Genomic DNA, 15,241 nt, shown 5'->3' with positions numbered 1-15,241 from the left:
TTTCCATCGGGATTTGATGATAACCAGACATAGCATCCAAAGAAGACATGTAATCAAAGCCGGCCGTTGAGTCGACCATTTTATTAATATCGGGAAGGGGATAACAATCTTTAGGACAGGCCTTATTTAGGTCGGTAAAATCTATGCACATCCTGTATTTGCCATTGGCTTTTTTGACCAACACAGGATTTGCCAGCCATTGCGGATACATTACCTCCCTAACAAAACCTGCTTCCTCTAGTTTTTGTACTTCCTCCCGGGTAGCCTGTTGTTTTTCCCTTCCCACTACTCTCTTCTTTTGCTTCACTGGTTTAGCTTCAGGGAGGACATTCAGCCGGTGCGTCATTACCTTAGGGTCAATTCCTGGCATGTCTGAGGGCTTCCATGCGAAGGTCGGTGCGTGACTCCGTATTAAAGCCATTACTTCATTTTTCTGTCCTTGGGTGAGGTTGGCGTTGAGGCTGAAGATTTTGCTCGCTTCTGCTTCTGACAAGGAGAAAGTCTCCAGTTCTCCAACTGGCTCTGTCCGAGCTTCCTTGTTCTCATCCCTGACCTCCAGGACTTCCGAGTCAAGTTCTTCTTCAGTTGAGCTCGGCTCTGCCACTGTGGCCAAGTATACAGCCCTTGCTTCTTCTTGGCAGCCCTTAACTATTCCCACTCCTTTCTCTGTTGGGAATTTGAGTGCCAGATACCGGATGCTAGTGACAGCCTCGAAATCGAACAACGCCGGCCTCCCCAGAATCACGTTGTAGCACAATGGGAGTTTAACCACCACAAATATCTCGTAGTGAGTGCGAGTTCTAGGTGCTTCTCCCAAGGTGACAGCCAGTTTCACCTTGCCCTCAACGAGCACCGGCGCTCCTCCAATCCCTTTGATTGGGGATCGGTCTCGGACCAGCTGTTCTTCGGGAATTCCCATCTGCTGGAAAACCCGATATGGCAACAGGTTAACTTTACTCCCATCATCTATCAGGACTTTCTTCACCCGAAAGTTATTGATGACAGCCTCAATGACTAACGCATCATCATGGGGCATCTGAATACCCTGTGCATCCTCTGGAGAGAAAGTGATGGTCGTGGGAGAATGCTCCATGATCTGCATGACTTCGCCGCTGCTGGTCTCCCCTTCTCGGTTTCTTTTCTTTCCTCGACGGTTCATCCGCCCTCCTGTTCCTCCAACAATCATATTGATGGTCCCGCTGGATCCATCATTCACTGGCCCGGCTCCTGTTCTCCTCGGCATCTGGGTTGCCGGTCCGGCCTGAGGCCTCTGCCCTTCCGGTTTTTTCACAAAGTTTTTGAGATGCCCCCTTTTTATCAGCCTCTCAATTTCCGCAATCAACTGAAAACAGTTATTTGTATCATGACCATGCGTCCGGTGATACTGGCAATACTTGTCAGGGTTTCTTTGATCCGCCTCCGACCTCATGGGCTTTGGCCACTGGAGGAATTCCTTATCCTGAACTGCCATGAGCACTTCGGCTCTGGAGGCGTTGAGAGGGGTCGGCTTTTCAGGGACCCAAGGCGGGAGCGTTCTTGGCTCAGGAACCCGCGGATGGGGAGGAGGCCTTTGGTCCCTTCTCTCCCAGGCCTGCTTATACGGCTCATGCCTCTTCCCATGCTTCTTCTCATGTCTCTCCGGCCTTTTCTCCTCCGGGGCTTTGTCTTTTGCTGCCGTCCCTTTGGCAAATCTGCTCGTCACTAAGGCATCATCCTGCCTTATGTATTTCTCCGCTCTCTTCATTAACTCGGCCAGTGAGGTCGGAGGTTTCCTGCTTAAAGAGCCGAAGAATTCGGCAGAGATTGTCCCCTTCTGCATGGCCTCTACTGCCCTCCCTTCGTCTAGCTCGGGAATCTGTAGGGCCTCCGTGTTGAAACGGGCAACGTATTCTCTAAGTGATTCCCCTGCCTTCTGCCTCACGGTTTCCAGGTAGCTCGTCTTTCTATCTGCTGGTACCCCAGCTATAAACCGGCTAATGAAGCGAGTAGCGAGGTCTCCAAAACTTTTGATGCTTCCGGCCTCCAGACTATTGAACCATGCTCGTGCTGGTCCCGAGAGTGTTGTAGGGAATACCTTACACATTAAGGCATCTGATAAAGTCTGCAACTCCATGAACGTCTTATAGTTCATGACGTGCTCCCTCGGGTTGCCAGCTCCGTCATAGGCTGCTGTTGATGGCATCATGAACTTCTTGGGGACAGTCTCTTGCTGTACCATCTTGGAGAAAGGAGAAGAAGTAGGTAAGGAGGTTAGGCTTTGATCTTTCTTACCTAGCTCGGCTAAGAGCTGTTCTTTCAACTTTTCTAACTTTTTGTTCATTTTCTCGTCTTCCGAACTGCATTCCTCTTCCTCCTCCGCTTCCGTTCCGGTCTCGGCGGTTGTTTCAGCAACACAGTTATCCACCTCCTCGTTGTCTATCATTTCTTTGACTCTCCTCGCATAGGTTCGGGCCTGTGGTTCTTCGTCTTCCCCGGTATCATGACTGTTAGTTCGAAGATGGTCGGAGATGGGTCGGGGCTCATTGGTTCTGGGTTCCTCCACTACTGGGAGTGCATTCACTGGGGTGCTAAGACCCCTCTGTTGCATTATCTGCCCCAACCAGTGAGCAGTGGTTTGTAACTGGAGAGCCATGGTTTGAATGTCCTGGTTGGACAGGGTCATAGGGGGAGCATTCCCTGCCAAGCTTGGCGAGGGATTAGGGGGAACGAGTGTTTGGTTATTCATCGTTGTTGGGCCAGAAAAAGAGAACTGCTGCCCTTCTTGAGCAGAGCTCATGTCATTAGGAAGGTTAAGATTACTTTCTTGGTGGTTTGCCATTGTGGATCTCAGTGGGTTTTGAAAGTGGAAACTCTGGTGATGAAAAGATCTCCTTCGTTTCCCACAGACGGCGCCAATTGATGATCTGAGATCCAATGGAATAGGGTTTTACAAGGGTTTTGTATTATAAGACAATGGTTGATACCACTTTTTCTTAGACTCCTCTTCCCACCTCCCCTTTTATCTTTTCTGCTTGGCTCATGGTGACGTGTAAAGGCCTCTCTGTGATTGGGACACGCGTCTCTGGCATGCGGATTTGGGTGTACGAGGGTATCAGCCGCCTGCTCCATGCGTAACGGCTTCTGATTCTCCCCATGCGTACATCCGTATGGATCTGCCAGGCTGTCTGAGTTGGGTCTGACACTGGGCTGGGCTGAGAGTCGGACCAGATGCTGAGCCCAAGAGGAGAGGGCTTGCTTGGCGCGGGTTGGGCCGGCTTGAATGAAGGAGATGGGTGAGCCCGGCCTTTGAAGGCATACGGGTCAGGCTTGTCTCACGTGTGTATGTGGGCCTCTGCTTGATGGGCTTTTGGCTATGGTCGAGGCCCTGGTTCGGGGTTAAGAAATCCAGCGGTTATCAAAGTAAAATAATTCTTGAATCATCTGATTAATTTTATCAACGTTAAAAAACATTATTTTAAAATTTGTTATCTCAATTGTTCTATTCATATTTTTCTCTTAAAAAAGAGTTCCCAAACACGGTGTTATTATAGAGGGATATCCCATTGAAATTGTCCTAATATACCAACTTCACATGATTGATCAGTAAAATAATAATTAATATTAATCCAAAACAAACAAATTTAATTAATGTTTAAAATAAAGAATCCTTAAGGAAGAAGTCAACCTCATCAATAAATATAACCAAAAATCACACCCTTGCAAAATTCATCCTTATCTTCGAGCCCGAGAAACGTGTCACTCTAGAACTACGGAAGCATAAGTGTTCTGTATTACCTCGGAACTAACACGCAAAATCCCCTAACTCTGAACCGGTTTCGCGGTTCAAACCGGAGTGTCCCGCTCATGTCAATATCCCGAGATCGAACCGCATCAACCACACGACAAGTCTAACCCCAAAAGCCAAGGGCAGTGTTAAATCTCAAAAAAGCCCAAATTCTTTTATTTTAATGACGCCTATGTCCCATACCAGCCCGCTCACAATTATCAACGGTCACGTCGCCCGAAGCCTATCCACCCAGGGTAATATTCGTCAATACCAAAAAGATATTCCTTAAATATACAAGTCGTTGAGGGGTATTTTAGTAATCTCGTTAAAAGTAGTACCTTATCAATATGGGGACCACCCGCTTTCCCACCACAACCAAGCATTTTCTTCGTTTCTCATTTCAAAAATTAAAAAATAAAAAAATTTAATAATTTTTTTTATTAAAAATAAATAAAATAATATATATTTTTTTAATATTATTTTTTAATATTTCTTTGGTTTCTTCTCCTTTGCTTCTTCTGCGGAATCCCTTCTCATGGTTTGGCCAGTAATCTAATTCTCTCCCTCTCTCCTTCCCTCTCTCCCCCAAATTCTTTTTCTTTGTTTTTGACGAAATCTCTTAAGCATTGGTGATGCCTATCTGTTCTTAGATCTCTGGTGTTTTTTGATTGAGTCTATTAGGCATCAATGGTGAGTTTTATTTTTCTTAATCTTGCGAGTTCTGTTTTCAGTTTATGTTTTTGTGAATTTTGAGTTTTCAGCTGGATTTTCCGACTTCTAAAGCTGTAACTTTTCTTGGAAGACAGAATGTAGTTTGATTTTTGAGAGTGGGGGAGAGGAGAAGAAAGTTCATGAAGATTTAAGTTTTTTATTTTTTTGTTCTTTTGATTTATTGAGAAGCAATAGTTTAAGTTGGATGATTTTAAATTTTTAATAGCTGAATTGGGTTTAGTTGGAGAGACTTGGTTGGTAGCTTACACTTAGAGATATTTCATTTTTTGGGGAAAAGTTTCTGCATTTGTTTTCAGCAATCAACAGAAAGAGAATATACCTTTGGAGGTGTTTATTAGATGATTATTTGGGTTTGTGTGTGTTTTTTTTCTTTCTTTCTTTCTTTGTATTGTTTGACCATGCTTTTGGACGTGCAATTACTTGTTTGTTGTTTCAATCAGAACAATTATTTTTCATTGAGTGTTTTACGAAGTCTCAATGTCATTTTGATGGTCCGTACATAATAATTAGACATGATTATTCATTGTGTATGCGCAAATAGACACTCCCTCTTGAAATATTAAGGCTGCTTGTTAAATAAGCATTGTTAATGCCTTGGATCTATAATTTTGATCTTTTTTCTGATATATGAGGCATGAAAAAGTAGCAAGGAAATTTGCTTTTGGTCTTCTTTTGGGACTTTCTGGTAGTTTTCTTGGGAACTTTGACATAATAGCAGCTATTTTAATGTAAATTTATACTTTTAATAGGCTTCATGATATAAGGTGGATTTTCCTCATTTTGTAATTGGATTTCATTAGAGATCAGCCGATTGGGGAATTGTTGGATCCATTTATGTGATTATTAATTGTTTGCTCATTTTGTTTCTTTTTGGTCTGGAAGCTTGGTAGAACTGTTTTATATTTGTGTTATTCCCCCTCCGAAATTATTTATTTACTTATTTATTATTTTTTCAGCTCAGCACAAGTTTTTGACAGATGGGCATTACTGGAAGAAAATCTAAAGTGATAGATTGACAAGCCAACTTGACTCTCCTTGTACAGAGATTTAATAGTGACTGGTTATTTTAGATGATACTAGCTGGTAGCAGCTTGTAGAAGCTGCACTTAAGCATGTTGATGATATTTTGGCTGCTTTTCAATCATCCCTATGATGAGAATTGGGTTCCTGTCAATGCTGTATATAACGAGCTACAGTTTAGCACTAAACCGTATAAGCAAGCTACTAACTCACACTCTGTTGACAGAGTAGGCACCTCTACTTGGAGGTTCTTAGAAGTCCTTTGACAAATTTTTTATTGTCATCTCATACAATTCTAATAATGGAAAGGTGAGTAGCTTGGCAGTTAACTTGGTTGTGCAAGATTTTTTTTTTTATCTGATCTGATGTTTATGCAATGTAATAATTCTTGTTATTTTATTCTCAGATATAAAATTTTGGAAGAGCTTGGTGATGGTACATGTGGTAGTGTATTTAAGGCTATCCATATGGAAACATACGAAATTGTGAGGAGCTCATTGCTTTATCAACTTTTTAAGCTTTTATTAGATTCACTATACTTGTTTATTTTTGCCTGTCACTAATCATTGGTTCAAAACTTATCACTTGAGCTTTTTCTTGCCTAGAAGGATATCATTGTGATAGTGTATGTGGTATAATTGGCTTTCTGCATTCTTAAGCCGGGGTCAAATATAATTTGGCTCCCTATACTGAAGTAACTATTGAAACTTAGATTCATCTTTTGTGTTGACTATTAATTCATAAAATTATCCTTATATAATAATATGCAATTATTCAAAATCTAAGCAACAAGTCAATTGCAATGCAAGAAATAACAAGCACATAGATGTCTAATATGAGTTACGGACCATGATTTGATTAATGTATTCTGAAGGTTACCTTTTTGTTTTTCAGATTGACTGTTCTTTGCAATTCATTACATTAGCTAAGGAACAAAAAAGTAACACAAAGCATAGAGAATACACAAATGAAATAATAATGGAAGGAAATCACATGCTTTTATTTTTTGTTGCAAATAAAATAACTTGCCAAAAGGATTTTGACTAATAGAACCTTGTTAAGGGTTTTCTGATATTAAGAAACCATTGCTATCTTGCTGATTTTTCAATACCTGTGTCTTATTTAATATCCAAACATCACCTTTTTAACATCCACTAAATAAAATTGTGAGAAATCTCACCCTCATGAAATATGAATTGCAGTATTCCATAAAAAATGATGACAAGGTTTTGGAAATCTATAGATACTTGTAATGAAGAAAAGAAAAATGTAGTTCTCAGTGTGTGGCAGTAATTACTGTGGTTGTTACCTCTTGGCTACAGTAATTACTGTGGTCGTTACCTCTTGGCTATGTGGTTATTTTTTTCATAGAGGGCATGAGCTGAGTGTGCTTTGATGCTTTTTCATTCCCATGAACTTGTAGTATTTAACAAAAAAGCTCTATCATTTTTCCTGTGTTCCTCCTTGTACACTTTCCTTTTAGTTTTGATGTGAAAATATTACTTTTCCTTCCCAATTAAAATAAATTAAGAAAAGCATTTCAGATTGCCAACTTATCACTGGCTCTGCTATCCACTATGGGAATTTTGATGCTAGGTGTTGCACATAAAATGTCACACTATCCTTAATGGTTTTATCTAATTATTACTGTGTTTTAAACTTACATTAGAGCTAAGATGGATGGAAAATCTGCTATGTAGCTCATATTGAAAAAAGGTTTACTTTATGATTCTACTTTGATCATTCAAATTATAACCCTGTCCCCTGATTTACTAGGTTGCCGTGAAGAAGATGAAGAGAAAGTTCTATTTCTGGGAAGAGTGCATGAACTTGAGAGAAGTTAAAGTATGTGTAATTGTATTTTGAAGTCTTTGTATGGTGAAATTGTATAACATACTCAATAAACTGCAAAGCTTGATTTTCTCTTCTGCAGGCCCTTCGGAAAATGAATCATCCCAATATCATAAAGCTGAAGGAAGTTGTCAGAGAAAACAATGAGCTGTTCTTCATTTTTGAATACATGGTAAGGGAGTTAACAATTTCCCACCACGGAAGGATGGTTATGATTTGTCTTATTTGAGATACCCATAGAATCGCAACCTGTCTCCTAATATTAGCTTAGCATGATTAGTGAAAATTGACTCCCAAGCATGAAACATGGTGCTGTACTACCATCATGCTAAACATGAATCTAATGTAAAACTTGATTGATACTCAAGTAAAAGAGTATTTGGCTTAAATTATGAAAATCAACTTATAAGCACTTATGAACTATTTTAAGTTTATAAGCATTTAATATTTTAAGCAATTACGTGTTTAATTAAAATGCTATACATGGTTGATAAATTGTTGACATATTTGGTAAAAAGTAGCTTATAAGCAATTTATGGTTTACATTTTAAAAATAGATATTAAATACGGTAACATGATGGAGTTTTAAATTAAATGAGGATAACGTAGTAAAATACTTGGTCAAATTAGTTTACAAGTACAATGCTTATAAGTACCAAAATGAAAAGCGAGTCTCCTCCCCCAGCTTTTTTTTCTTTCTTTCTTTTTTTAAGCTTCTAAGCTCAAAAAATATAACAAACAAACATATTACCTTCTTTTTAGAGTATATAAGGTAATTCGACCAGAGTATAATCTAATACAAAGACCCTTTTATATCTTAATCTAAAACTAATATCCATGATATATATAGTAGTTCTCATTCTCATTACTTTTGCTTGGATAGGAATATCATGCTTTGAAACTGACAGCTTAATGACTGTTTGTCAGCTTGCTAATGCTTATCCTGGTCTTTGTCCAACCAGGAATATAACCTATACCAAATCATGAGAGAACGAGAAAGGCCTTTTACTGAGGAAGAGATTCGAAGCTTTATGTCTCAGGTGCTGCAAGGACTTGCTCACATGCACAAGAATGGGTATTTCCATAGAGATCTAAAACCAGGTAAATGTTTAATTCTTTTATCTGCATGTGGTTTTTGATTGACCTTTTCATCTTCATGGAAACTTTTATTGATTTGATGTAGTGACTTTGTAACAAAACACCTTTCACTTTCAGAGAATCTACTGGTGACAAATGATGTTCTTAAAATTGCTGACTTTGGACTGGCTAGAGAAGTTTCATCATTGCCTCCTTATACTGAATATGTTTCGACACGGTGGTGAGTCATCTTTAACTCTGGAATTTTTTGAATTTTTAATCTGTTGAGCCGATATACGCTAAAAACTTATTATTTTCTAATGCCATTGTAAGTTGGATTTTTTTTTTTTGGCTTGATGTGCCTTTTGTTGAACACATTGATAGGTACCGAGCTCCTGAAGTTTTGTTGCAGTCCTCAACATACACTCCTGCAATTGGTATGTCCTTTGTCCCATTGTTTACCAAAATCCCCCTTTATAAGCCTTGGTTTCCTTCCCTCTAACCAAAGTCGGCAGAACCTGCCCTTCCAATTTGAATCTTATTTACCATTTGCTAGAGTGGAAGCCCCCCTCCCCCAAACACACACATACACACTGGTCCAACATAAATAGACCTGTAGAATTTCCATTCAGGTGATAGAAGATATGATAACTGGTCATGGTTGTTGACCATAGCCAGAATGGTCTTACTAGGAAATTTAACTGCAGTGCATTTATTAAGTGCTATTGAATGTCCAAAAGGTTTCTTATGCTTGCAAGGTTTGCATCCATTAATGGTTCCACTTAAGACTACGAAATTTTGCTTTGTTTTGTTAAAAGATATGATAGGTCCTGCTTTCTGAAATACCATGTTCTTCTTGGAGAGGAAGCTAAAATATGGATTTTAATTAATCTGCACTGCCACTCTTTTCTATACATTGATTTATAGACTATCTACTAGAGGTTTTTGTTTTTCATTGATTGATTTCTAAGAATGAAACTGAAAAATATTTGCAGACATGTGGGCAGTTGGCACAATATTAGCTGAGCTATTCACTTTGTCCCCTATTTTCCCTGGTGAAAGGTGATTTAACAATTATACTCTGTTTTGTGTCTGTAATATGGAGGATTAGATATATAGAATTATGCTTGCACGAGTTCATTCTTCCCCTTAACCTGTAGGCCTCAACCCACAAGACCCCACACACATACAGAGTCAGATAATTAATGATGTTGTAGTTGCATGGCACTCCATGTCTAGCAAGCTTTTTTTATGACTATTTTTTAGGTAATTGTGTTAGAACTTGAAATTACTATTTTTTTGGCCACTAAGTAAACAGATGTGAGGTCAGTGAACTAGCTTCACATTAGATCATTCAGCTACTTATATTGCTCTGCACTTTCTTTGTGCTTAAACTTGACCAAACAAGGAAGACATCAATGGTAAATGTATTTCTATTATAAATTGAAGCAGGTTGGAAATGTCATCATTCTTCATCATGTCACAAGGAAATTAGTATTAACTTTTTTTTTGAACATTCTATCCTTTCTATCATGTGCAATAAGTCTTTTAACAATACCCATGGATAAAATTATGCCTCATTCATTTGCAAATTGATGAAGGTATAGACTTAGGTTAGGATGCCAATAAATTAGTTCCATATAACCTTTATGCTTGTGCTATGAGAAATTTTCTTCTTTTGCGTGTAAATTTATTGGTTGGTCTGCTCATATGTGTGGAACCACACTTTGGTATGCATCTCTAAAAATCCGTCAGAACTAATTGAATTTCATCTTTTATGAAATGAATTTTCCATGGCAGTGAAATAGATCAATTGTACAAGATATGCTGTGTTCTTGGTACACCTGATTGGACTACATTTCCTGGTGCAACAAATGTATCTCGATTAATGAATATTTGCTATTCAGAGGCAAGATAATCTAAATTGTTTCAGTTTATATGGTGTTTTTTTTATGCATACCTACCTTACTTTTGCTTGTATTACTATTCATTTTTATCATTATTGTTCTTGTACAGATTTTGCCTGCCAATCTATCTGATGTCATTCCCAACGCTAGCTTGGAAGCCATTGATTTGATCATGGTTTGTGTTGATACAATGTAGTTCCACTGGTTTTCATTACCGATGTATGATCATTTGGTCTTTAGCTGAATTTTAATTTCTCATAAGCTTCTTCTTGCTTTTCCTAAGCGATTATGCTCGTGGGACCCATTAAAGAGGCCAACTGCTGATCAATCGCTCCAACATCCATTTTTCCATGTAATTATCAAATCTGCTCCCTTCTGTTGATTTATGCTTTGTTTCTACATGAAATGGGTTTGCTAACATGTCTTGAATAGGTGGGTATGTGGGTTCCTTATCCAATCCGAGATCCACTTGAACTTAAGCTAAATAATATAGGTGAGTTTGTTTTAAATTCTTGATTCCTACATTTGGATAAGTATTTATGTCTTTATGAACCATTTCCTCTTATATTAATCAGCAGGAGCAAAGCCAAATCTTGAGTTAAATCTATGGGATTTTGGTGCTGAACCCGATGACTGTTTTCTTGGCTTGACTTTGGCCGTGAAGCCCAGTATTTCAAACTTGGGTAAATAGCAAAATATAACTGTTCTTCCTGCTTGCATCTAATGAACATTGGGATAGTGATGGGGGAGGTAAAAAATTGTGTGTTGGACCTGCCACCTCTCAGTTATTTCTGTCACAATTAAATTTTTAAGTCTATCATTTTAAGTACTTCACAGGGCACATGTAGCCTACTTTTCTCTTCCTGGCTGGTAGACGTAGATGCTATATAGTCTTGTATAAATCAATTGGGAATATTGAGAAGGTTAAATTATGAAATTTTGGGAATTATTTTTGAAGTTGCCCTCTTAAAAAGAGTACTGTGTGACCTCTGCATCACTTGCTAGAGTTACTTTGAGTACTATTTACAATTTGATCTCCTTGATTTAAACTCCTCTCTCTTTTTTCGCTTGTGCACTTTCTTTCTGAAGTCAGACTAACATGTTTATCTACAACACATTTCCTGCAGAAGCAGTACATGATGTTTCTCAAGGCATGGAAGAGGTGAGTTTGCACAACTGCATTTAAGATCGTTACAACAAAACCCTTATGACATCATGTATTTGACACAAAAAAATTGTTACCTACTGAAACTTTGTAAATTTCTTTGTGCAGAATATTCTGCTTTGCTCAGATTTCAAAAATCATCAAGAACAGTCAGGTAGCTGTTTAGTCATTTCTCCTACCTACTTAAGTGGGCTTTTTCTCTAATGAAATAACTTTTATTCAGTACTCCCTTTGTTTTTCCCTAAATTAATTCTTTAGCATCCTTCCTTCACATTCTGGTGGATATTTTGAGAACTTCTTCTATATTAGCTTCCTGAGAACTATTCTAACATAAGAACTTTATGGAAATGAACATCTGGCTGGAAGTTAAAAATGGCTGTAGGAGGCAGCTCAAAACCATTTTAATAACAAAGTACCCTTATGGTATGTGGTGGTACCGGACTGTCCCAACTTTAAGTTGGCAACATTTCTCAATGTCAAAAGGGCATTGAACTTCTTGCAGTCATCATATCCTATTTAATTGAGTTGCTGCATAAATACAAGATTTTTCTTTCAGTTTTTGTAATAAGATTTTACTGGCTTTATGTTCCAGTATTGTGGTCCTTTATTTCGCCTGATCAAAATGGAATCCACCCGCCAGTCGAGTCATCATTGTCACTGTCATTCAGGTAACTTGTATGCCCTGACTCATGCTAATGTTAAAATTATTTTGTCTAAGCAAGAACTTAGACGCATGTATTGTCTTTTCATTATCTCTCATATTTTTCTGGGGTTTTAACCTTCATTACAAGAGCTTTTGTCTGTTATGTTAATGTCAAAAGTAAACTAATAATTGTCATCCACAAATAGCATAAATTTTTTTGCTTCCATTATTGTACTGCTACCTGCTATTGAGTGTATGACTTGGGATTCTTTGCTGTGGCAGTTCAATTCAGCATCCATCAGTTGTTCCACAATCATCTGGGTTCCCAATTACATCACTACAGCCTAACATCTTAGATTGTCCATTGTTGGCAATGTCCTCCCCATTTCAGCAAAGCCACTACCACTGATCCATTCTACAACGTTGATCCAATAAGGAGGGTGTACAAATAATCTGTAATTTATAGCACTGCTTGATTTTGTAAAGTTCCTTTGGCACTTTAATAGGTTTCATTCTTGCCTTTTAGCTTTGTATTGCAGATATTAGAATACGTCTCCTGAAAAGAATATGCCAGGAAGAAAATTTCTAGAGACAAATTTACGTAGTGGACCCTTTAACTCAATGTTGCAGATTTTTTAGATTTCACCTTAATGGTCCTATCCTATCATTTTTTTTTAAATTTCTTTGAAAAAAAAATGTCATACTGTTTATTTTGTTAGTTTTAGGTTCTTTTCTTTTCAAAATAATATTGAATATTTTGACTCGATTAAAATATTATTATTTAATAATTAGAGTGATTTATGAAAAGTTACTTGTAATGATTTATTACGTTATAAGAAACACTAAAGTCTAGGGTTACAACGGCGAGAATTGCCGAGAAGACCCACGTGATGCTTTAACGTGGTTAAAGGATAACATTCTTTTGGGCTAATTATCTGAACATAACTATATTTAAATTTTAACAAAAATAAATAAATTTGCTAAAATTAAAAATATGGCAAAATTATAAAACCATTGCACTAAATCTTTCCTTTGTTATCTATAAATTAGATGGTTTCATTTCACATGAGTGTCTAACTTAAATGATTAAGAGAAATGCCTATATAAGAGCTTTCATCTCCTTAGCCGTGTTTTGCAATATGCTTATTTTGAATACTATGTTCAACCCGAATTCCCTCCATATGTTTTACTTCATCTGTAGCCCTATGCATCATTTTTTACACTATTTTGATACAAAACATTAAAATAGTGCAATATTATCTTCAATCATTTGTATCATTTTTAATATCAAAAAGAATATTTTATTTATATTTTTCTCTCCTTAATATTATATTATTTATTTTACTTTAACTTTATTTATACATTTCATTCACAAAATTTATATAATTTTATATATTCACCCCAAATACTTATATATTTTACATTTTTATCCAATATTCAATTATATTATAAATAAATAAAAATATATTAATTATAAAAATACATTAATTAAATATCAATTATAAAAAAAATATTACTTAAACATTAATTATAAACATACATTAATTAAATATTAATTAGCAAATTAAAAATAAAATAGACTCATACATATTAAATTATCAATAAAAAAAATACAAGCTAATTTAGATGATCATTTGAATTCGTATATTGCTCCCACAAATGGTCTATTAATACATTACGAAGTGCAAAATGAGTATCTTTATCCTTAATTTTTTTGTATCGAAATAAAAATTGTTCAAATCGAGTAGTTTCATCGATAACCATTTCAACAGTTGGAACTGAAAATTCTCTACCGTCTTCAATAGGTGCACTAAGGTCACGTTCATCCTCGATTATCATATTATGCATGATAATACATATAGTTAAAATATCATGCAATACTTCTTTTTTCTAAAAATGTGATGCCCCTGCAATTATTGCAAAACGTGACTGCAACACTCCAAAAGCACGTTCAACATCTTTTCGACATGATTCTTGTTTCATTGCAAAATACTTATTCTTCCTTATTTGTGGTTCACGAATAGTTTGCACAATAGTTGACCATTTCGGATATATACCATCAGCTAAATAATAACTCGTATTATATATTTTTCCTTGAATAACATAATGAGCGGGAGGAGCAATACCTTTAGCAAGGTCGAAAAATAAATATGATGACTCCAAAACATTAATATCGTTATTAGAGCCAAGCATTCCAAAATATGCATGCCATATCCAAAGGTCATAATCAGCTATAGTTTCTAAAATAATTGTTGGCAATCCATTACGACTTATATATTGGCCAGCCCATGCAATAGGACAATTTTTCCATTTCCAATGCATGCAATCGAGACTATCTAACATTCCAGGAAAGCCATGTTGCTCACCAATATAAAGAAGCCTTGCAACATTCTCGGCACTTGGTGATCTCAGATACTACTCACCAAATACCTCAACGGTGGCTCAACAAAATCTCTTTAGACTTTCAATTGCAGTGAACTCTCCAATTTTCACATATTCGTTGGTAGCATCCGCCGGCAAACCATACGCTAACATTCGAAACACGGCTGTGATTTTTTGAAGAGTAGATAATTCAATTTTATCTACTGCATCTCTTTGTTGTTCAAAGTACGTATCATGCGCTTTTATTGTATCGACAATACGAAGAAACAAATTTCGAAACATTCTATATCGTCGATGAAACATTACATCATTGAATCGTGGATTATCTAAAAAATAATCCAGAAATAAATTACAATCAGCCGATTCACGATCTCGATTGATTACTAGATGATCTAGAACAGAGCCACCTCTAGAAACTCGGTGTTGGTCTTGTATTTGCTGCAAAACCATCTTATTTCTAAGAAATTGTTGATTAACTGCTTGTGTTTCCATTGCAAACTCATTATCATCTGAAATATAATCATCAATATCTGAAGAAGATGATGATGAATTTTTAACATCATTATTTGATGTATCTCCAACATAAAAATCTATTTTAAGTAACGATCTATAGAATTTTCTTGACTCAAATTTAAGAGGAACTAAAAAATATGAGTTATGTTTATATCTTTGAAGAATACATGATTTAATAGGAAAAA

At 36.8% G+C, this 15,241-nt stretch overlaps 2 protein-coding genes across 4 annotated transcripts; one reads left to right on the top strand and one right to left on the bottom strand.

The window, feature by feature from the left end:
* Nucleotides 1–4,266: 4,266 nt before the first annotated feature.
* On the top strand, nucleotides 4,267–12,812 carry LOC110628339 (serine/threonine-protein kinase MHK). 3 transcript variants are annotated; one of them, XM_021774965.2, is made up of 18 exons: nucleotides 4,268–4,456; nucleotides 5,455–5,827; nucleotides 5,925–6,003; nucleotides 7,295–7,363; nucleotides 7,452–7,541; nucleotides 8,332–8,470; nucleotides 8,585–8,687; nucleotides 8,831–8,883; nucleotides 9,442–9,508; nucleotides 10,247–10,355; nucleotides 10,463–10,528; nucleotides 10,637–10,705; nucleotides 10,786–10,846; nucleotides 10,932–11,036; nucleotides 11,481–11,515; nucleotides 11,627–11,672; nucleotides 12,111–12,186; nucleotides 12,444–12,812. In XM_021774965.2, exons 2-18 carry the CDS (start codon nucleotides 5,820–5,822, stop codon nucleotides 12,568–12,570), a joined length of 1,302 nt encoding a protein of 433 aa, XP_021630657.1. In that variant the 5' UTR covers nucleotides 4,268–4,456; nucleotides 5,455–5,819; the 3' UTR covers nucleotides 12,571–12,812. The 3 variants fall into 3 exon arrangements, with proteins under 3 accessions (XP_043804812.1, XP_021630657.1, XP_021630656.1); XM_021774964.2 differs by having other exon boundaries at nucleotides 10,929–11,036; XM_043948877.1 differs by lacking the exons at nucleotides 10,786–10,846; nucleotides 10,932–11,036 and having other exon boundaries at nucleotides 4,267–4,456.
* Nucleotides 12,813–14,405: 1,593 nt separating this feature from the next.
* Nucleotides 14,406–15,138, bottom strand: LOC122721326. Its single transcript, XM_043948596.1, has one exon. It carries the CDS (start codon nucleotides 15,033–15,035, stop codon nucleotides 14,604–14,606), a length of 432 nt encoding a protein of 143 aa, XP_043804531.1. The 5' UTR covers nucleotides 15,036–15,138; the 3' UTR covers nucleotides 14,406–14,603.
* Between the last annotated feature and the right edge of the window lie 103 nt (nucleotides 15,139–15,241).

Source organism: Manihot esculenta, chromosome 12 (genome assembly GCF_001659605.2).
Source record: "Manihot esculenta cultivar AM560-2 chromosome 12, M.esculenta_v8, whole genome shotgun sequence".
Classification (NCBI taxonomy): domain Eukaryota; kingdom Viridiplantae; phylum Streptophyta; class Magnoliopsida; order Malpighiales; family Euphorbiaceae; genus Manihot; species Manihot esculenta.
The sequence above is the reverse complement of the archived record's forward strand: the minus strand, read 5'-3'. Positions and strand labels throughout refer to the sequence as shown.

Excerpts from the sequence above, each read along its gene's own strand:
- LOC110628339 (XM_021774964.2), top strand. Across the intron at positions 8,688-8,830 it reads GAATATGTTTCGACACGGTG|GTACCGAGCTCCTGAAGTTT; the intron begins GTGAGTCATCTT and ends ACACATTGATAG. Across the intron at positions 11,673-12,110 it reads AAATCATCAAGAACAGTCAG|TATTGTGGTCCTTTATTTCG; the intron begins GTAGCTGTTTAG and ends TTTATGTTCCAG.
- LOC122721326 (XM_043948596.1), bottom strand. The coding sequence starts at position 15,035 with ATGGAAACACAAGCAGTTAATCAACAATTTCTTAGAAATAAGATGGTT.